We start from the raw sequence: 17,180 nt of genomic DNA, 5'->3' as shown, positions 1-17,180 counted from the left end.
AGGTCAGGAGCTCCTCACTATTGTTCCATATAGTGGCTATATAGGCACATGTGTGCACTGTAGGGGATTTTGCCATTTTTCAGTCACAAAGCTTCCATTCTGTGGACCTAAGACTTCCTTAATTTCCTTCTAGTGAACTTCCTCCTTCCCACTGTGGGAACCCAAGGGGCCAGGCCCTTCCTCCACCAATCCTGGGACAGCCAGGGGTTGGGCACCTGCCCCTAGTCAGGCTCTGTTCTGGGACCGTTAAGAGTGATGCAGGGACTGAGGGACGCAGGGTGCTCAAGGCAGCGGATGCAGGGGTGGCACTCGGACCAGACCAAGACAGTGTGAGCCGGGCTGCAGTCCCCTTCCTCAGTCCTCGGTGTTCCTACAAAAATCTGTCCTCAGCTTCCTGGCCTCCCACAAGCCCCCTCCAACTGATTCATCTTGCTTGGAGAGACAGAGGCCATCTCCAGTTCTTGTAGCTACAGGCATACTTAAAGAAGGAATGTTATGGTTAATAACCTTTCATGTGTGTAAGTCCTGTTTTTGTTTTTCACTTGCATTGTAAGTTCCTGTGGGCAGCACTTGGCTTCATCCTGAGTCCAACTCTTGGCACATAGTAGGATCTCAGGCAGAGCTGGGCATGGCTTAAATGCAAGAGAAGGGGGCTTTGGAGCCAGAGAGCCAGAGTGTGAAGCTCAGCCGCAGCACTCACCCACTGTGGGACTTCGGTTCATCCTGTGGCATCTTTAGTCTGGACTCTGCATCTGTAAAGTGGGTGTGATACTTAGAATGACCACCCTCCCTCCAAGCCTCGGGACCTCTGTGAGGTTCTTGTGGGTTACCTGGGAACCAGTCTGAAGGGACCCTGACTCCTTTATACTCAGCTAACAGCAGCCAACACCACCCTGCCCCCAAGGAGGAGACATACAAGCAAACAGGGGATTGAAGTCAAGGCTGGCTGTACAGGCCCGCGACGGAGGCAGTCACACAGGAGTTCAGAAGGGGCTCACACTTGGTTTATGCTCTGCTCTCACCATCTTGAAGGTCTTAGCAATTTTGAACAACAGGTCCTGCATTTTCATTTTCCACTGGGCCGGCAAATTATATAGTGAGCTATGATTAAAACACCGTGTGAACTGACAGCACATTTAGTGTGAGTCCATTTGTATGAAGTGTGAAAACAGGTGACACTAATCTTAGAAGTAGAGATGGTGGTTACCCGGCCTGAGTGGGGAGGGGGTGAGATGGGGGACAGTGAACAGAAAGGGCCTTGGAGGGCTTCAGTCAGTCCAGGAATGTTCTGTTTCTTGCTCTGGGAACTAGTTATACAGGTGTGCTCATCTAGCTCTGCGCAGGATCTGTGCATGTTTCTGAATGTGTGTTACACTTCAGTACAAAGTTGAGAAAATTTTTGAAAGGACCTGCATGTAGTAAAGGGAAGTACAGGGTGCTTCTCTGAGCCTTAGGGTGCTTGGAGAAGGCTTTCCAGAGGCGGGGTCTGAAGAAAGGCCTGAAGGAGGAGCAAGAGGCTGAAGCTGGGGTGGCGTGGCTTTTCCTGCGAAGGGAAAGCAGGCCTTTTCAGCCTGGAGCTGAGCAGGTGCATGGCTTAGGAGAGCACGGGCTCTGCCTTGGAACTTGATGCAGAGTGGGCAAGAGACACAAAGGCTAGTCTGTGTACAGCTTCACAGGGCTGCTGAGGCCTTAGATTCTGCTCTGGGCAGTGAGAAGCCATGAAAGGTTCTGAGCTTAAGACTCCAGCTGCAGTGTGGAGGGCAGACTGGGGTGGGGATGGGAGGCAGGGAGATGCTGAGAAGGCCACTGGACTTTCGTAGGTGAGCAGTGACAGGAGTTTGGGCTGGTGGAGTGTAGAAAAGGAAATGAATTCTGGAGACTTCTTTTTCAAATGGTACGTTTGGTGATTTTAACCTATGGCCACAAATTCTAATCCCCCATCTCTTGAATATGGGCTGGCCTTAGTGACTTGCTTGTGATGAATAATATGTGGCTGAAAGTGATGCTACGTGACTTCTGAGGCTAGATCAGAAAAGGTGATACACTTCCAGCTGGCTTTCCCTTGGCACCCAGCTGCCATGCTGTAAGGAATGGATAGTATCTCAGGCAGAGCTGGGCTTGGCTTAAAGGAGCCAGAGGAGAGTTCACATATACGTGTTCTGGCTGACCATTCTACTGGGGTCTCAGGTGACAGCTAACCTCAAGTCCAGAGTTGTGCATGTGGAGATTTTCAAGATGACTGCAACTGCATGAGATTCTGAGGACTGCCTCACTGACCCTGTCAACCTTCAGAACTGTGATTTATGCCACTAAGTTTGGGTGGTTTGTTGGCAGCAAGAAAACAGCACCCTTGACTGTTAAGTAGACTCTTTAGAAGAGCTTAAAAAATTCCCAACACCCAGGCCAGATCCAAGTATTAATATTCTTTTGAGCCCCAGTGTGCAGCCAAGGTTGAGAACCAGTACTGTAAACCAACCTTAAGACCTGAGCTAGGGTTAACTTCATGACATGCCCCCATTTCCCCCACTTCCCCTTACCCAGCTTCCTTTTGTCCTTGTCACTGGTTTCCATCTTCAGTTCCTGGCAGATGAAAGTGAGCCATTTAAGTGACAGGGACTTTGAAATCAGTGCTTAAGTCCTTGATGCTTGAGGTGTTTATTTTTAAAGCAACGTAGGAGAATGAATATGCAGGGGAAGCAGAGAGGCTCCCAGGAGCAGAAGTGTGAATGAGGTTGCCAGATAAAATACAGGAGGCCCCGGTAATTTGAATTTCAGATAAACAGTGAGGATTTTTAAGTATAAGTGTGCTCCAAATACTACATAGACATACTAAAAATTATATATTGTTTATCTGAAATTCAAATTTAACCATGTTTCCTATATTTTTCTTTGCTAAATCTGGCAACCCTAAGTGTGAAGCCAGCCAGGTTAAGGTGTATTTGCGCCTCAATGGCACAGAGGCAGGGGGACATCTGTAGACCCCTGAGTTCCCCAACACCAGGGTAAAAGGCACTCAGGAATCCCCAAGTCACTCCCCTTGTTGGAGGAAAGTGAGACCCCAAGACAGGAAGTAATAAATCCAAAACAGGCAGTTCTTGATTTGCACAATATTATGTTAACTAAAACCATGCAAAGTAACCCTACTTTGCTGCAATAAACATTTGCATGCAGGTTTTCGTGATGATATAAATTTTCAGATCAGGTGGGTTATGCCTGGGAGTGCGATTGCTGGGTAGTATGGTAAGTCTATGTTAACTTTGTGCAAAATCACCAAACTATCTTCCAAAGTGGCTGTTACCCTTTTGTATTCCCATGTAACAGAAGAGGATTCCTGTTGCTCCATATCCTAGCCAGAAATTGGCATTGTCTGTTTTCTGGATTGTAGCAGTTCCAGTAGATGTGTGGTAGTATCTCACTGTTATTTTAATTTGCATTTCCCTATGATAAATGATGTTGAGCATCTTTTTACATGCTTATTTGACATCTACATATCTTCTTTGATGAAGTGTCTATTCAGATCTTTTGCCTGTTTTTTAATTGGGTTGTTTCCATATTGTTAAACTTTAATAAGAGTTCTATATTTTTCTGGATATAAGTCCTTTATCAGATCCTTTATCAGATATGTGATTTGAAAATATTTTCTCCCAGTCTGTGGCTTGTTTTTTGTTTTGTTTTGTTTTTTTCCCATTCTCTTAGCAGTATATTTTGCAGAGCAAGTGTTTTTAATTTTGATAAAGTTCAATTTATCTATTTTGCCAAACCCAAGTTGATGTAGATTTTCTCTTGTATTTCCTTCTAGAAGTTTTATAGTTTTGTATTTTACATTTAAGTCTGTGATCTATTTTAACTTAATTTTTGTGTAAGATATGAAGTATGTGTAGAGGTTCTTTTTTTTTTGCAAATGGATGTCTAATTTTTCTAGCACCATTGTTTGAAAGACTTCTTTCTCCATTGCATTGTCTTTGTAAAAAATCATTTGCTTTTTTTGTTCTCTATTGTTTCATTGATCTATGTGCATCAAGGTCCCATTCTGACAGAGAGACCCAAGCAGCCTAGCCAGTTGAGACATCCACCCCACGGTCCTCGGTGGTGGACTGTGGCAGATTTCTGATTGCCAGGGTGTAACTGACCAAAGGCTTCAGCTGCTATGCTCTGAAACCCATTGCCAAGGCCATGCTTCCCAGCTTATAACTGGGCATGGCAGGGATACTAAATCAGACCCATTAATGGGAGACGTCATAAGCCTTGATGGCCAACTTTGGTTGAGGACTCCTCAGTGGGTGTAAGTTAAGGGTCCAACTTCATTCTTTTGCGTATGGAATCCAATTGTCCCAGGATAATTTGTTGAAGAGACTGTCCTTTCCCGATTGAATGATTTTGTAACCCTTGTGAAAAATCAATTTACTATAAATGGGAGGATTTATTTTTGAGCTTTTTAATTAAATTCCATTGGTCTATATGTTTATCCTTATGCTAGTCACACAGTGTTTTGATTACTGTAGCTTTTTAGTAAGTTTTGAAATCAGCAAGTATGAGACTTTTCCCAACTTTATCTTTTTCAAGATTGTTTTGGCTATTCAGAATCTATTGCAATTCCATGTGAGTTAGGCTGGGTTTTTGTACTTCTGCAAAAAATGGCATTGAGATTTCATAAAGATTGCTTTGAATCTGTCAGTTCCTTTGAGGAGCATTGTTGTATTAATTTGCTTGGGTTGCTATAGCAAAATACAACAAGAGACATTTATTTTCTCATAGTTCAGGAGGGTAGAAGTCCATGATCAAGGCGACAGCAAATTCAGTTTTCAGTGAGAGCTCTCCTTTTGGCTTGCAGATGGCTGCCTTCTTATTATGTCCCCCAGTGGCCTTTCCTCAGTGTATGTGTGTGGAGCGAGTGAGCTCTCTCTTTTTAGAAGGACACTAATCCTATTGGATCAGGGACTCACTTTTATGACCTCATTTAACCTTAATTACCTCCATAAAGGACCTGTATTTGGGATACCAAATACAGTACATTGAAGGTCAAGGATTCAACATACAAATTTTGGGGAAACACACATTCAGTCCACAATAGTTCTCATCTTAACAATATTAAGTCTTCCAACCCATGAAAATAGATGTCTTTCCATTTACTTGTGTTTTATTTAATTTCTTCTGACAACATTTTATAGTTTTCAGTGCACAATTCTTATGCCTCCTTGCTTAAATTCATTACAAAATATTTTATTCTTTTTTTATGCTAGTGTATATAAATGTAACTGATTTTTGTCGGTTGATTTTGTATTCTGAAACTTTTTTGAGTTTATTACTCTAACATGTTTTTTTTTCTTGTGGATTCTTTACAGTTTTCTACATATAAGATCATATCATCTACCAATAGAGATAATTTTATATCTTTTCCCAATTTGGCTTCATTTCATTTCCTTGTCTAATTTCTTTGATTAGAACTTCCAGTACTATGTTGGATAAAAGTGGTAAAAGTAGACATCCTTATCTTATTCCTGATCTGAGGAAAAACTTTGTCTTTCCCCCTTGAGTATGTTAGATATAGGTTTTTCATGTATGGCCTTTACAATGTTGAGAAGGTTTCTTTCTATTCCTAGTTTATTGAGTGTTTTTATCATAAAGGGATGTTGGATTTTGTCAGGTGCTTTTTTCTGCATCAATTGAGATTAGCATGCAGTTTTTTTCCCCTTCATTCTATTAATGTGGTGTATTATCTTCATTGATTTTCATATGGTGAATTACCTTTGTGTTCCTGGGATAAATTCCACATGATCGTGGTGTATAATCCTTTTAATATGCTCCTGAATTCAGTATTCAGTGTGTTAGTATTCATTGAAAGGTTTTGCACTTATATTAATAAGGGACATGGTCTGTGGTTTTCTTTTCTTTTGGTGTCTTTGTCTTGCTGAGCTCACAGAATGTGTTCCATCTTCTTCAGTTTTTTGGAAGAGTTTGAGAAGAATTGGTGTTAATTCTTCTTTAAATGTTTTAAATACACCTTTGAAGTCATCTGGATTTTTCTTTGTTGGGAGGATTTTGATTACTGATTCATTCTCCTTACTTGTTAATGGGCTTTCATAGTTTTCTATTTCTTCTTGCATCAGTTTTGTTAGTTTTTGTTTTTCTAGGAACTTGTCCATTTCATCTAGGTTATACAATTGTTTATAGTACTCTCATATAATCCTGTTTATTTCTGTAAAATTGGAATTTTGTCCCACTTTTATTTCTAATTTTAGTAATTGGAGTCTTCTCTCTTTTGCTTAGTTAATCTAGGAAAGGTTGTCAATTTTATTCATCTTTCCAAAGAACCACCTTTGGTTTCATCGATTTTCTCTGTTGTTTTACTATTCTCTGTTTCTCGCTAGTCTAATCTTTGTTCTTTCTTCTGCTAGCTTTGGGTTTTGTTTGCTTTTCTCTTTCTAGTTCCTTAAAGTATACAGTTAGGTTATTGATGTATTAGTTTGCTAGGGCTACCATAACAAAATACCACAGACTGGGAGGCTTAAACAGCAGAAATTTATTTTCTCACAGTTCTGGAGGATGGAAGTCCAGGATCAAGGTGTGAAGGGGTTGGCTAACTCTGAGACCTCTCTCCCTGGCTTGCAGTTAGAGGCCCTCTTGCTGACTTTTCATGTGATTATCCCTCTGTGCATGTATGCCCCTGGCTTTTCTTTGTGTCTCCAAATTTCCTCTTCTTATAAAGATACCAGCCAGATTGGATTAGGGCCCATGCTAATGGCCTCATTTTAACTTAATCACATTTAAAGCCCTATCTCCAAGCAAAGTCACATTCTGAGGTACTGGGTGTTAGGACTTCCACATGGTAATTTCAGGCGGGAGATAATTCAGCCCACAGCACCATCCTTTTACTTTCAACCCTTTTGTGTCTTTCAATCTAAAGTGAGTCTCTTGTAGACAGCTCATAGAACCAACTACTTAGACGACAAATGCACTTACCCTTCTACTGGAGCCGCAGGTGGGTCAGCTTCCCACAGGCACAAGAGCTAAGTGGGTTAGGTTTGAACATCTGAATGAGGGGAAATAGGGTGGGCAGCTGCCAATGTCCATTACAGGGGGCGAAACTGAGAGCAGGGAGACCAGAGAAGAAGCTACTGAAGTAGCTGAGGATACACAGATGGTGTGGTGCTAGAGCAGTCAGAGACTGCCTGTTTCAGAGGTCGGATATGTAGTGAGGAAAAGAGAGCAATTAACATTTACCATTTGCCCAAATTTTCCTCACTTCTTTCTGTGAAGCAAATGTAAAAAGGGTGTATCTGGACTGCGGAGCTGGCCAGAAGGGAAGAGAAATCTAGCAAGCAGGTACACCAGGGTGAGAACTGCATCTACCTCCCAGACCATTGCCATTTGCACAACGTTTAAGGAACAGGACCCATCCCACTGTTAGGTAGGTATTGGAGCAGAGATGATTGTTAGGGCAAGGCCAATTCCATGCATTAAGCATTAATTGGGTGCTTACTGTGTACAGAGGCTGTAGGAGAGAGAGGTCACAAGAGTTTTGAAATAAGAGGAAAAGTATGGGCAACGTTATCCTTGAAAAGTCTCTTAAATAGCCCATACATAGCAATATGTTAATTAAAGCACAATACCTTTATATAAGGAAAAATTGTGTGTGCAGTAATTAACACACAAACAAAACTTAATCGCATATTTTAATTCATTAAACAGGCACAGGGAAGAGCTGACTTTGCTAAAGTTAAATATGCTTATGAACCAGCACTAGTGCACGAATTAAGCTCCTACCGTCAGATGCAGCGCTCAACGACTGGGGGCATTAGGGGGACACAAGGCTAAGACAGGGCTCATCTCCGTGAACTGAGCATCGATCTTCCCTAGAATGAAAGTTTCCAAAGGGCTAGAGTTCAGCTTAGCCTCCAGCTAAGCCAGCCGCCGCCGCGCCTCTCCTGCGCCACGCGATCACCGGGGGCGTGACGAAGGGCGGAGGCTGCGTGCGCTTCCCAGCGTGCCGCGCTGGGCGGGACGAGGGGCGGGGCCTACGGGGGAGGTGCGGAGGAGGAGCGGCCGCCACAGGACGCCTGGCTCGGCCCAGCCACCCGATCGGGGCTTCTCGCGTTCAACGGCCGGCCTGTTGCTCCGAGCCCGCAGCGGCGGGGGCGCTGGCGGCAGCGGGCGGCATGCGCGTGTGAGATGCGGCCGCGGGCAGCCCGGACGCGAGCAGCTGCCGCCGCGGTAGCAGAGAAGTGGGGCGCGGCCTCCTCAGCGCGGGGCGCGCAGTGCATGAGGGCGAGCACGCGGGCGCTGGGCAGCCGCCGGCCACGCCGCCTTCATAAACACTTATTTAGGACTCGTTCGCCCCGCTGAGGCCCCGGCGCCCCGCCATGGAGGCTCCGCCCGACCCCGGGCCCCACGCCTCGGCCTCAGCTTCGGCCGCGGCGCCGCTGCGCGCCCCAGAGGTGGCGCGGCTCCGCGAGGAGCAGGAAAAGGTAACAGGCCGCGCTCTGTCCCGCGCTTCCGCCGGTGGTCTCGGGAGGCGCCCTTGCTCAGGCGCGTCCTCGGTGCCCCGTTCCCCCTCCACGGGGCTGGGGGCTGACCCCCGTTCGCCCCCGCCGACCCCGTCCTGCCCTCGGTGGGCCGCAGCCCTTTGGTCCCGGCCTAGCTCAACCCGGACCCCGAACGGGGGAGGAGCATAGCCTCCAGGCCTGGAAAGCGTGTTGGGGAAACTTTTGTCACGTGCTTTCGTTGTCTTGTCTGGAGCACTTTGACCTTCGAAGGGAGGGGAGGGTTGGGGAAAAGAGATGCGATAATATGTTTAACTTGTGTATGAAAGTGAGTTTTTAATCTTAATGCGTACAGCAGTGCGTGGGAATATTCTCGGTGAAGGACAGGCTGTGAATTAATAGTTCACCTAATTTTTTTTTTTTAGCTTGTTACCTCATCGTTGGTAAAATGTATACTCTTTGTTGCTCTTTATCTGATTGCACTTAAAAGTTTTACTAGGTTTGTAATGCTAACGTTTCATGTGCAGTTTCAGCTTTGGTTTAGTATTTGTCATGATAGAATGCTGTTTTATTAAATTTTAACTTCAATTATATAAATGAGTTTTAATCTACCAGTAAAGAGGAAAGAAAGTTTTGTATTTCCTAATGGGATTGTATATGAACAAGTATACCAGTCTAAGAAATACAGTGTTATTGTTTAATCTGAGATTTTTTTCCCCTTTGGATTCTGTATCATTTGTTTGTTTCTATCTTTGAAATTCTTGTTTTGAAAGGCAACGTTTCATTTACTTAAAATGTGTCATATTGAGAGTATCATGGTTATAAAGGTAAGGAAGTTGTTTAAAAACTATAAACACTGGGAATTCCTAACTTTTTCTATTGAGCATTTCTGTATAAAAATGACTACTTACATAGGTATACTGGTATACCCAGTTTAGCTAGATAAGGAACTTTTTATAGAACTTAAATCCTGGTTTGCTTGGAAATAACCTGTTAGGATGAATTGTGGGAACCTTTCCTACTTTGTTCTGGTTGTTCTAAATTATTTTGTGCGTTGGATTTCCCTTTCTGAGAGCCGTTTTTTTTTTTTTTTCTAATACCATATACAATGGTTGGGTTTTAAACTTGGCCTTCTTCAAGTTGGGGGTTTAAAAATTCAAGTTCGGTGCGTTTAAATTGTAAGACAGTGTGATTTTTTTTTTCTTTCTTTAAGAGAAGAATAAATAAAGAAGAAAAGACAGCCCTTCATGAAACCAATTTGTTCATTTTTGGCAAAAACTATTTACATTTTTTAGTCTTTTAGAAAAGATGAAACAGACCCTCAGAAAATGGTGCTCCCATTGTCTTTCTTTCTGTAGAGGAATTAACTCTCTCCTCCTTCATAGTATGATGTTTGCATACTGCTGACTTGATATGTTTTCTCCTATTTGGCATGTTAAAAAGAGAAATCCTTGGTTTTATTCTGATGTTCGTGTGTCTGAAATACAAAGGATACGGTTTGGGGGTGCTCTGAACAGCTTTCTGGTATGGTATCCAGTTGCATTTGAAAACTGCCTTCTCAGTTACAGTCCTATGGGAACCTGGATGACAGTTTTCAGTAGACATTGAGTATGGTACCAGATTACTTTTCTGTGCTGTGTTAATGTTATTTTGGCACATAAAATAAGCATGTGTATGTCTGTCATGGGTATGTAAAATCATTCCCAGTTCATGATAAATTCCCTCAGTAAATGGACTAGACTGTATTTTAACGGATCTGCTTCAGTGGACAGGAGAGACCCATGAGGCCACAAAATAAACTGGTTAGATAGCTATCCTTTAATTATAGTTCAGTATAGGAAAACTTTATCTAGTAAATAGTAAATAAATAAATAAATAAATCAGTCAAATTTTTGTGAGGGACTTTAGGCTTTAAAACCAACCCAGCAACTGTAGGAGTACAGTGAACTCTAGTAAGTGGAAGTGTTGGGACATGCTTGGAAGGAAAAGGAAAAAAATGTCATAGGAGTTTTATAGTATAGCAGTTAGTATTTCTTTATATAAGTCTAATTAAATGTGTTTTAGGACTTGCCTTTCCCTACCGGGGTTCTGTGAGAGAATTAAATCCTGACGAAAATTATTTGAATGACTATATTTTCAGTTTTCCCTAGGATGGTAGCTAGCTAGTAGGCTCTAGATGCAGAGGAGAGAAGTGAATTCTTTATATGCAATGGATACCTTAGGTTCAGGGCATTATTTTCTCTGGGAACCTTAAGAATGGCTGCTAGGTAAAGTGGTTTAAATGTTGCTCATCAATTTTTTGCTTTTTAATTCAGATAAGGAGTATAACACATTTTATCTTGGTCCCTCTCTCTGTTTTTTCCTTGTTTATCCTTTGGAGCACTGAATAACAAGGAAAAAAATTAGTAACCTAAGGAAAAAGACAAAGGAGGGGGGCATGAAAGATCCACAACTTCAGTAAATGACAACATCTGTAGTAAATGGACAGGATCAAATATTTGAATATTGTTCTCATTTTTGACATTAATGCTGACATTTTCAAAAAATATTTTTTGGTTAAAACTTCTGTTTATTTCTTTTTTTTTTAATCTAGCAAAAAAACATGTACAGAAAGGTTCCCTGCAGGTTTGTTTATAGTAATGAAAAAGCTAAAAATTCAACATAAGGGGATTGGTATGAGGAGATTTTATGCAGTCATTAAAAATTGTAGAACACTATGTGGTGTGGTTAGTTATGTTTATATGTATATAAATATTCACACAGTTTATATAGGAAAATGCACCACTAAATGTTTTAAAAGCACACAATTTAACTTTTTATTTTACCTGAAAGTGAGTGAATTGAATGGGATTTTTTTTTTCCAAGAAAGGCTATTGATAAAACCTAATTAATTTTAATGAAAGATGGGATGTTGTATCTTTAATTGCTAAATATTTTCTGCTCCTGTCAAATTGCTCTTGGCTGGTTTGAACACCAGTTAGGCAGGTTTGTTTCTTACTCCAGAGCAGATAGGTGTTCAGATATCTGTTCCCCAAGTGGTTTCCTTTTCTTTTTTCCTTGGAGATTTGTTTATTGTTAATTCTCTATCCAAAGATACAGGGACAAGAGGGAACTTGGATCATCCTTTTTTCCCCCTCTTTTCTTTTAACTAAATGTGTTTTTGCCAATAGGAGTAAAGTATTTGGTGGAAAAAATGGAATCTACTTAGAAGACTCTCTGGACTGTTCTATGCCATAAAAGTTAAACCTAGGACTGCAGTGGAGTGTCTTGGGCTTTTCTAGGGAAGTTTCCTCTTGTTAAATCTGGTTCTGTCTTTGAATTGCATTACTGAAATACTGGTTTCTTGGCTAAGGTGATGTTTCTATCTGAGTTTTATATCTCCAGATGCTATTATCTTTAACAGAATTATTGAGATTCTGCCATATAGTATTGTGGAAAAAGTGGTATATAGTATTGTTTTCCTAGGTTTATTTGCAGGATAATGGTAACTTTGGAAAATTCATGAAGATAATGTTATTATTTAGTTTATTGTAATTATAACTGAGTGACTCATGTAATTTGGAATTTTGGAATAACTTACACTTTCTTGATATAGAACCTGGGGAATTAAATGCATTAAGAGTAAATATTTCAAATTTTTATAAAGCAGAACAGCTAATTTAACTTTGGTTTGCATATTTCTTATGATAAACTGCACATAGTTTAGGAAACTGTCCGTCATGTACTCCATACCACAGGTATTCTTCTTTCCAAGCCCAGAATCCAAGCATATAATTTTTCAGCTGATTTTTATTGAGTACCTGCTACCTGCCGGATTGTACCTACTTAATGCCTTCCTCTGCTGAGGATGCAGTAGTAAACAAAGTCTTTGTTTTCACAGGGATCACATTCTAGTGGTAAGGTTATGGAATAGGCATATTTAAAATGACAGATGGTTTGTGATAGGTAAGGAGCTGTACTAGATCATTGTTAAAGATTTTGGTTTTTATTTTTGTGAGGTGAGAAACCATTGGAATGTGTTTTGAGAATCATACTAATCTTAAATGACAAGAATCCATTTGTCATGCGTGAAGGGAGGAATGATGGGATTATGGGATTGCATCGTATAGAATAAATTTTTTTGTGTGCCAGGCATTGTGATAGACGTTTACAAATTTGATGTTAGAGTCTTCATTAACTTTCTTTAATTTTTCAGGTGGACAGTTTAGGTTTTTTCTAGTTTTTGCCCTGAACTTTCTTATGGAGTATTTGTGTCTTCAGTTTTGCTTATAATGCTTGTTTTTCAAAGTGCTTATGCCAATTTACATTCCTATCAGCAGTTGTGTAAGTTCCAGCTATTCCACGTCCTCATCACCACTTGGTACTGTCTGTCCTTTCCGTATTTGGTAGCCATTCTAGTAATAACTAATGAATGAGGTTGATAACCTTTTCAGGTATTTATTGGCTATTTGCATTTTTTTGTAAAATAAAATGCTTTTTCTAAATTGAATAGTTATAAGTAGTTTATTGAAGAATGTGTATTTGATCTTTCTAATGTAGTTCTTTTCTTTTAGCATTTTTAAGAAAGGCAGAGTCGTAAGAATATTTGCTTACAGCCAAAGATACATTTTGTAGCTAATTGGGTTTTCAGAACTCATAACTTGTGAGTTATATTTTATTTTAAAAGTTTGTTTTGGTTGTTGTTAGTGATTATTATCATGCCAGTCATGTGCTATGAGAAGAAACAGCTTTGGTTTTAGTCTTTTATTAGTAAACATTATAATACAGTATTTCAAGGGGAGAAAATCAATATTCATTGTGTTAGGCCTCTCCAGATTGGAGTATAAGACAAGAATAGTTCCAAAACACTGATGGGGAAAGGGAGAAGAAGGTGCACGGGGTCTAAGCTGTGATCATAACTGTTTGATTTTGTTCTCCTAATGTTGTCAGATTGGGTTTTAAAATCTTTTAGCTTGTATCATTCTTGCCTTCATCTCCAGATTAGTCAGTCTAGATCTTTTTAGTCTGTCCTAAGGCAGTTTTTCTTTCTTTCTTTTCTTTTTTTTTTTAAAGTAGCTTTTTATTTTCAAAAATTGTAAAACAACAGAAAAGTTTAAAGAATAGTTTGAGTCATCAATCCTATTTTGTCTCATTTGCCTTTTCTTTCTCTTTCTGTATTTTCTTTTCTTTTTTTCCTTGTAGAACCATTTGAAAGTAAATTGCAGGTATTATCATGTCTTAATACTTAAGCATATATCATTTTGGAGCAAGGTCATTCTTCTACATAATCATATCTCTTTTTTTCACCCAAGAAATGAACATTGACACACAATAATATTATTTGGCATATTCACATTTTCCCAGTTTTTCTAAAAGTGTTCTTTGTAACATTTTTCAATCCAAGATCCCGTCACAGGCTGCATTTAGCGTCTTATCTCTTTAATTTCCTTTCATCTGAAACAATCCCTCTACATTCTTTTGTTTTTATGAAATTGGTATTTTTGAAGAGTTTACAACAGTTTACTTACAGAATGCCCACAATTTAGAGATGTCTGATGAATGTACTTATGAAGAAACAGAATTAAATAATCATTTTTGGCAAGAATAATACATAGTTGATGATGACTTCCTATTGCATCACAGCAGGAGACATACAGTGTTACTTTATTCTATTATTGGTGTTGCTAATTACTTGTTTAAGATGGTACCTGAGATATCTCTTCACCTTAGGTACCTGTTCCCTTGTGTAAGGAATAAGAACTTTAAAAGTACTTATTAAATACTTGAAGCCATTGTAAATATCCTGTTCCCCAACAACCCTTTACCATGGATGATCCTTGCCTGAATCAGTTATTATATCCGTGTTTGCAAATTAGTGGTTTTCTAACCATCTACGTTTATAGCTGGCATTTTTCTGTAAAGAGGAGCCCTTTCCCCCCCTTTTAGTATTAGTGTAGACCCTTTTTATTTGTTTTTTAATTCAGTGTGTTACAATTTTTCCTTTTTCCTTTTGATGCTCGAATTGTCCTAAATTTGGCCAGTGGGAGCCCCTTCAAGCTGACTCCAGCATCCTTTTGGCATTTCTCATGATCCTTTTGGTCATTACCTTTTTTTCTGGCACAAGGTGTCCCAGGCTTCCCTTGTAGCTTTCTTGTCTTATTTCTGAAATTAACTATTTCTTCAAAGAGCCCTGGTTCTTTTTAATGAGAAATGCTGAGAAACCTAGACCTGGGCCCAAGTTGTGCTCATTGCCACTGGGGTATTATTGCATCAAGGCCCTTTCAGTGGACAGGGCTAAGAAATGTATTAACCTTCAGTATACCAGGAAAAATAGTCATCACCATTTACCATCTAGGTCCAAGGGATCTTTTTACTTTTTATTTAAAGTAATTTTTACAAGTAATGTACAGAAGTAAGGATAAGGGATAGTGAAACCCATTTTTATTGGATATTTTAATAAGAATTTAAACACAGTAATCTTCTTTGTATTAAGTAAAGTTTGGTGCACAAAGATCATAAGACATTTAAGAATATTGCCACATATCTTTTTAGAAAAATGTCCGAGTTCTTGTTGCAGACTGTTACATGATGAAGTTCTTCTTGTTGAATGACTAAGTGGGTGGGAATACCCTACTTTTTTTGTTGTTCTTAGAAGTATATTGTTCGTTTATTGATTCTTTTCTCCTTCAAGTCGGTCCCCCTTTATTCAACATCTGCTATATTCAGATATATGTAGTTCTCTTCCTGGTTGGCATGGTCTGTTCTAGAACTTAGGGAGGTACAAAAATAAACCATTTACATAATTCCTGCTTTCAAAACTCATTTCCAGTGCTTCAGGGTTTTCCTCCCTAATCTCTGTCCTCAAGAAGCCTAAAAACTTATCGGAGTGGGAAAAAAAAGAATTTAGAGATCTTTCTTTCCAGCAATAACCAGTTTTTTTTTAAAATTTTTATTTATTTATTTATGGCTGTGCTGGGTCTTCGCTTCTGTGCGAGGGCTTTCTCTAGTTGTGGCAAGCGGGGGCCACTCCTCATCACGGTGTGCGGGCCCCTCACTATCGCGGCCCCTCCCGCTGCGGAGCACAGGCTCCAGACGCGCAGGCTCAGCAGTTGCGGCCCATGGGGCCAGCCGCTCCGCGGCATGTGGGATCCCCCCAGACCAGGGCCTGAACCCGTGTGTCCTGCACCGGCAGGTGGACCCTCAACCACTGCCCCACCAGGGAAGCCCCTTAACCAGTTTTAAGTGTACAGTTCAGTGAGATTAATTACATTCACTGTGATGCAACTATCACTTTTACTTGAAGGTTAATGTAGGATGGACTCCCAGATGGAGAACTCTTGGCTGTCCTACCATCAGCTCTGCCTTGCTCTATGGTTATCAGTTTTCCCCAGATCAAGAGTAGGCAGGTACAAGTAGTGGGCTCACAACGTTTAACCTCAACTGGTTTTTCTAAGTTATTTTGTACATTTTTCAGTAGCGAAACCAAACTGGGTCTTCAGGCTTTATTTCCGTTTCTTGCAAGGGAAGAGCTTTTATACCACTGGACATGTTTTGGTTTTTCCTCAATGAGAATTTTAACCATCTTTTGTATTGTTTCTACAATAATTTGTAAAGCTATTTATTTTTAACTGCTTTTTTTAAACTTTTCGGGTCAACTTTTTTATACTGCACTTATTTGTCAAAATATAGATACATAATACTGGTAAAAATCTTTTTTTTTTTTTTTTTTTTTTTTTTTTGCTGTACGCGGGCCTCTCACTGCTGTGGCCTCTCCCGTTGCGGAGCACAGGCTCCGGACACACAGGCTCCGCGGCCATGGCTCGCGGGCCCAGCCGCTCCACGGCATGTGGGATCTTCCGGGATCGGGGCACGAACCCGTGTCCCCTGCATCGGCAGGCGGACTCTCAACCACTGCGCCACCAGGGAAGCCCAATCTTTTTTTGTTTCTAATGAAACATTATTGAGACTCTTCTTCTTTAACAGTATGGAGTGAGGGTAACTTGTATCAATTAGCTGAATTAACCAAACTTCAGAATATTTAGATTTAAAGATCATAGAAACTACTGGTAGTCAAACTTTTTTTTTTTTTAGGCACAGAGCTTTCTTCATTAAAATAAAACCTTATTCAAAAATCCAGTATGTAAAACAGGTGAAAGCTAAGTTACTCTCCTTTAATGAGGGAGAAGTTGCGTGTGGAGGGGCTGGGAGGGGGATGAGTATCTCTGTTCCTTGCACCCACTTTCAGTAGCTGCCAGGGAAGTGGTCCAAGGAACTAAACTAAACTTACCAGTGTTTTAGTCCAACTTCTGATTTCACAGATGGGGAACTGAGAACTAGTGCCCAATTCTCCCCTCCTTTGAGCCCCTGGTAATCTCTAATCTACTTTCTTTCTATATGAACTTGCCAATTCTAGATATTTCATAGATGTAGAATCATAAAATACTTGTCCTTTCGTGATTGGCTTAATGTTTTCAAGGTTCATCTGTGTTGTGGCATGTATTACAACTTTACTCCTTTTTATGGCTGAATAATATTCCGTTGTATACATATACCACATTTTGTTTATCCATTCAACTGTTGATGAACACATGGATTGTTTCCACTTTTTTACTCTTGGAATAATGTGGCTATGAACGTTGGTGTATGAGTTATCTGTTATAGTCCCTGTTTTCAGTTCTTTGGGATATATACCCAGGAGTGGAATTGCTGAGTCACAAGGTA

At 40.4% G+C, this 17,180-nt stretch overlaps 1 protein-coding gene across 2 annotated transcripts in view; it reads left to right on the top strand.

Annotated features, from left to right (window-relative positions):
* Positions 1-8,024: 8,024 nt before the first annotated feature.
* URI1 (URI1 prefoldin like chaperone) overlaps positions 8,025-17,180 on the top strand; it is a 65,855-nt gene continuing 56,699 nt past the window's right edge. For both annotated transcript variants that reach the window (XM_060085066.1, XM_060085065.1), the window contains exon 1: positions 8,025-8,465. In XM_060085066.1, the coding sequence (XP_059941049.1) occupies positions 8,361-8,465 (105 nt within the window). In that variant the 5' untranslated portion in view covers positions 8,025-8,360. The remainder of the gene's footprint in view (positions 8,466-17,180) is intronic.

The sequence above is a fragment of the Mesoplodon densirostris genome, chromosome 19 (genome assembly GCF_025265405.1).
Source record: "Mesoplodon densirostris isolate mMesDen1 chromosome 19, mMesDen1 primary haplotype, whole genome shotgun sequence".
In the NCBI taxonomy this organism is placed as follows: Eukaryota; Metazoa; Chordata; class Mammalia; order Artiodactyla; family Ziphiidae; genus Mesoplodon; species Mesoplodon densirostris.
The sequence above is the reverse complement of the archived record's forward strand: the minus strand, read 5'-3'. Positions and strand labels throughout refer to the sequence as shown.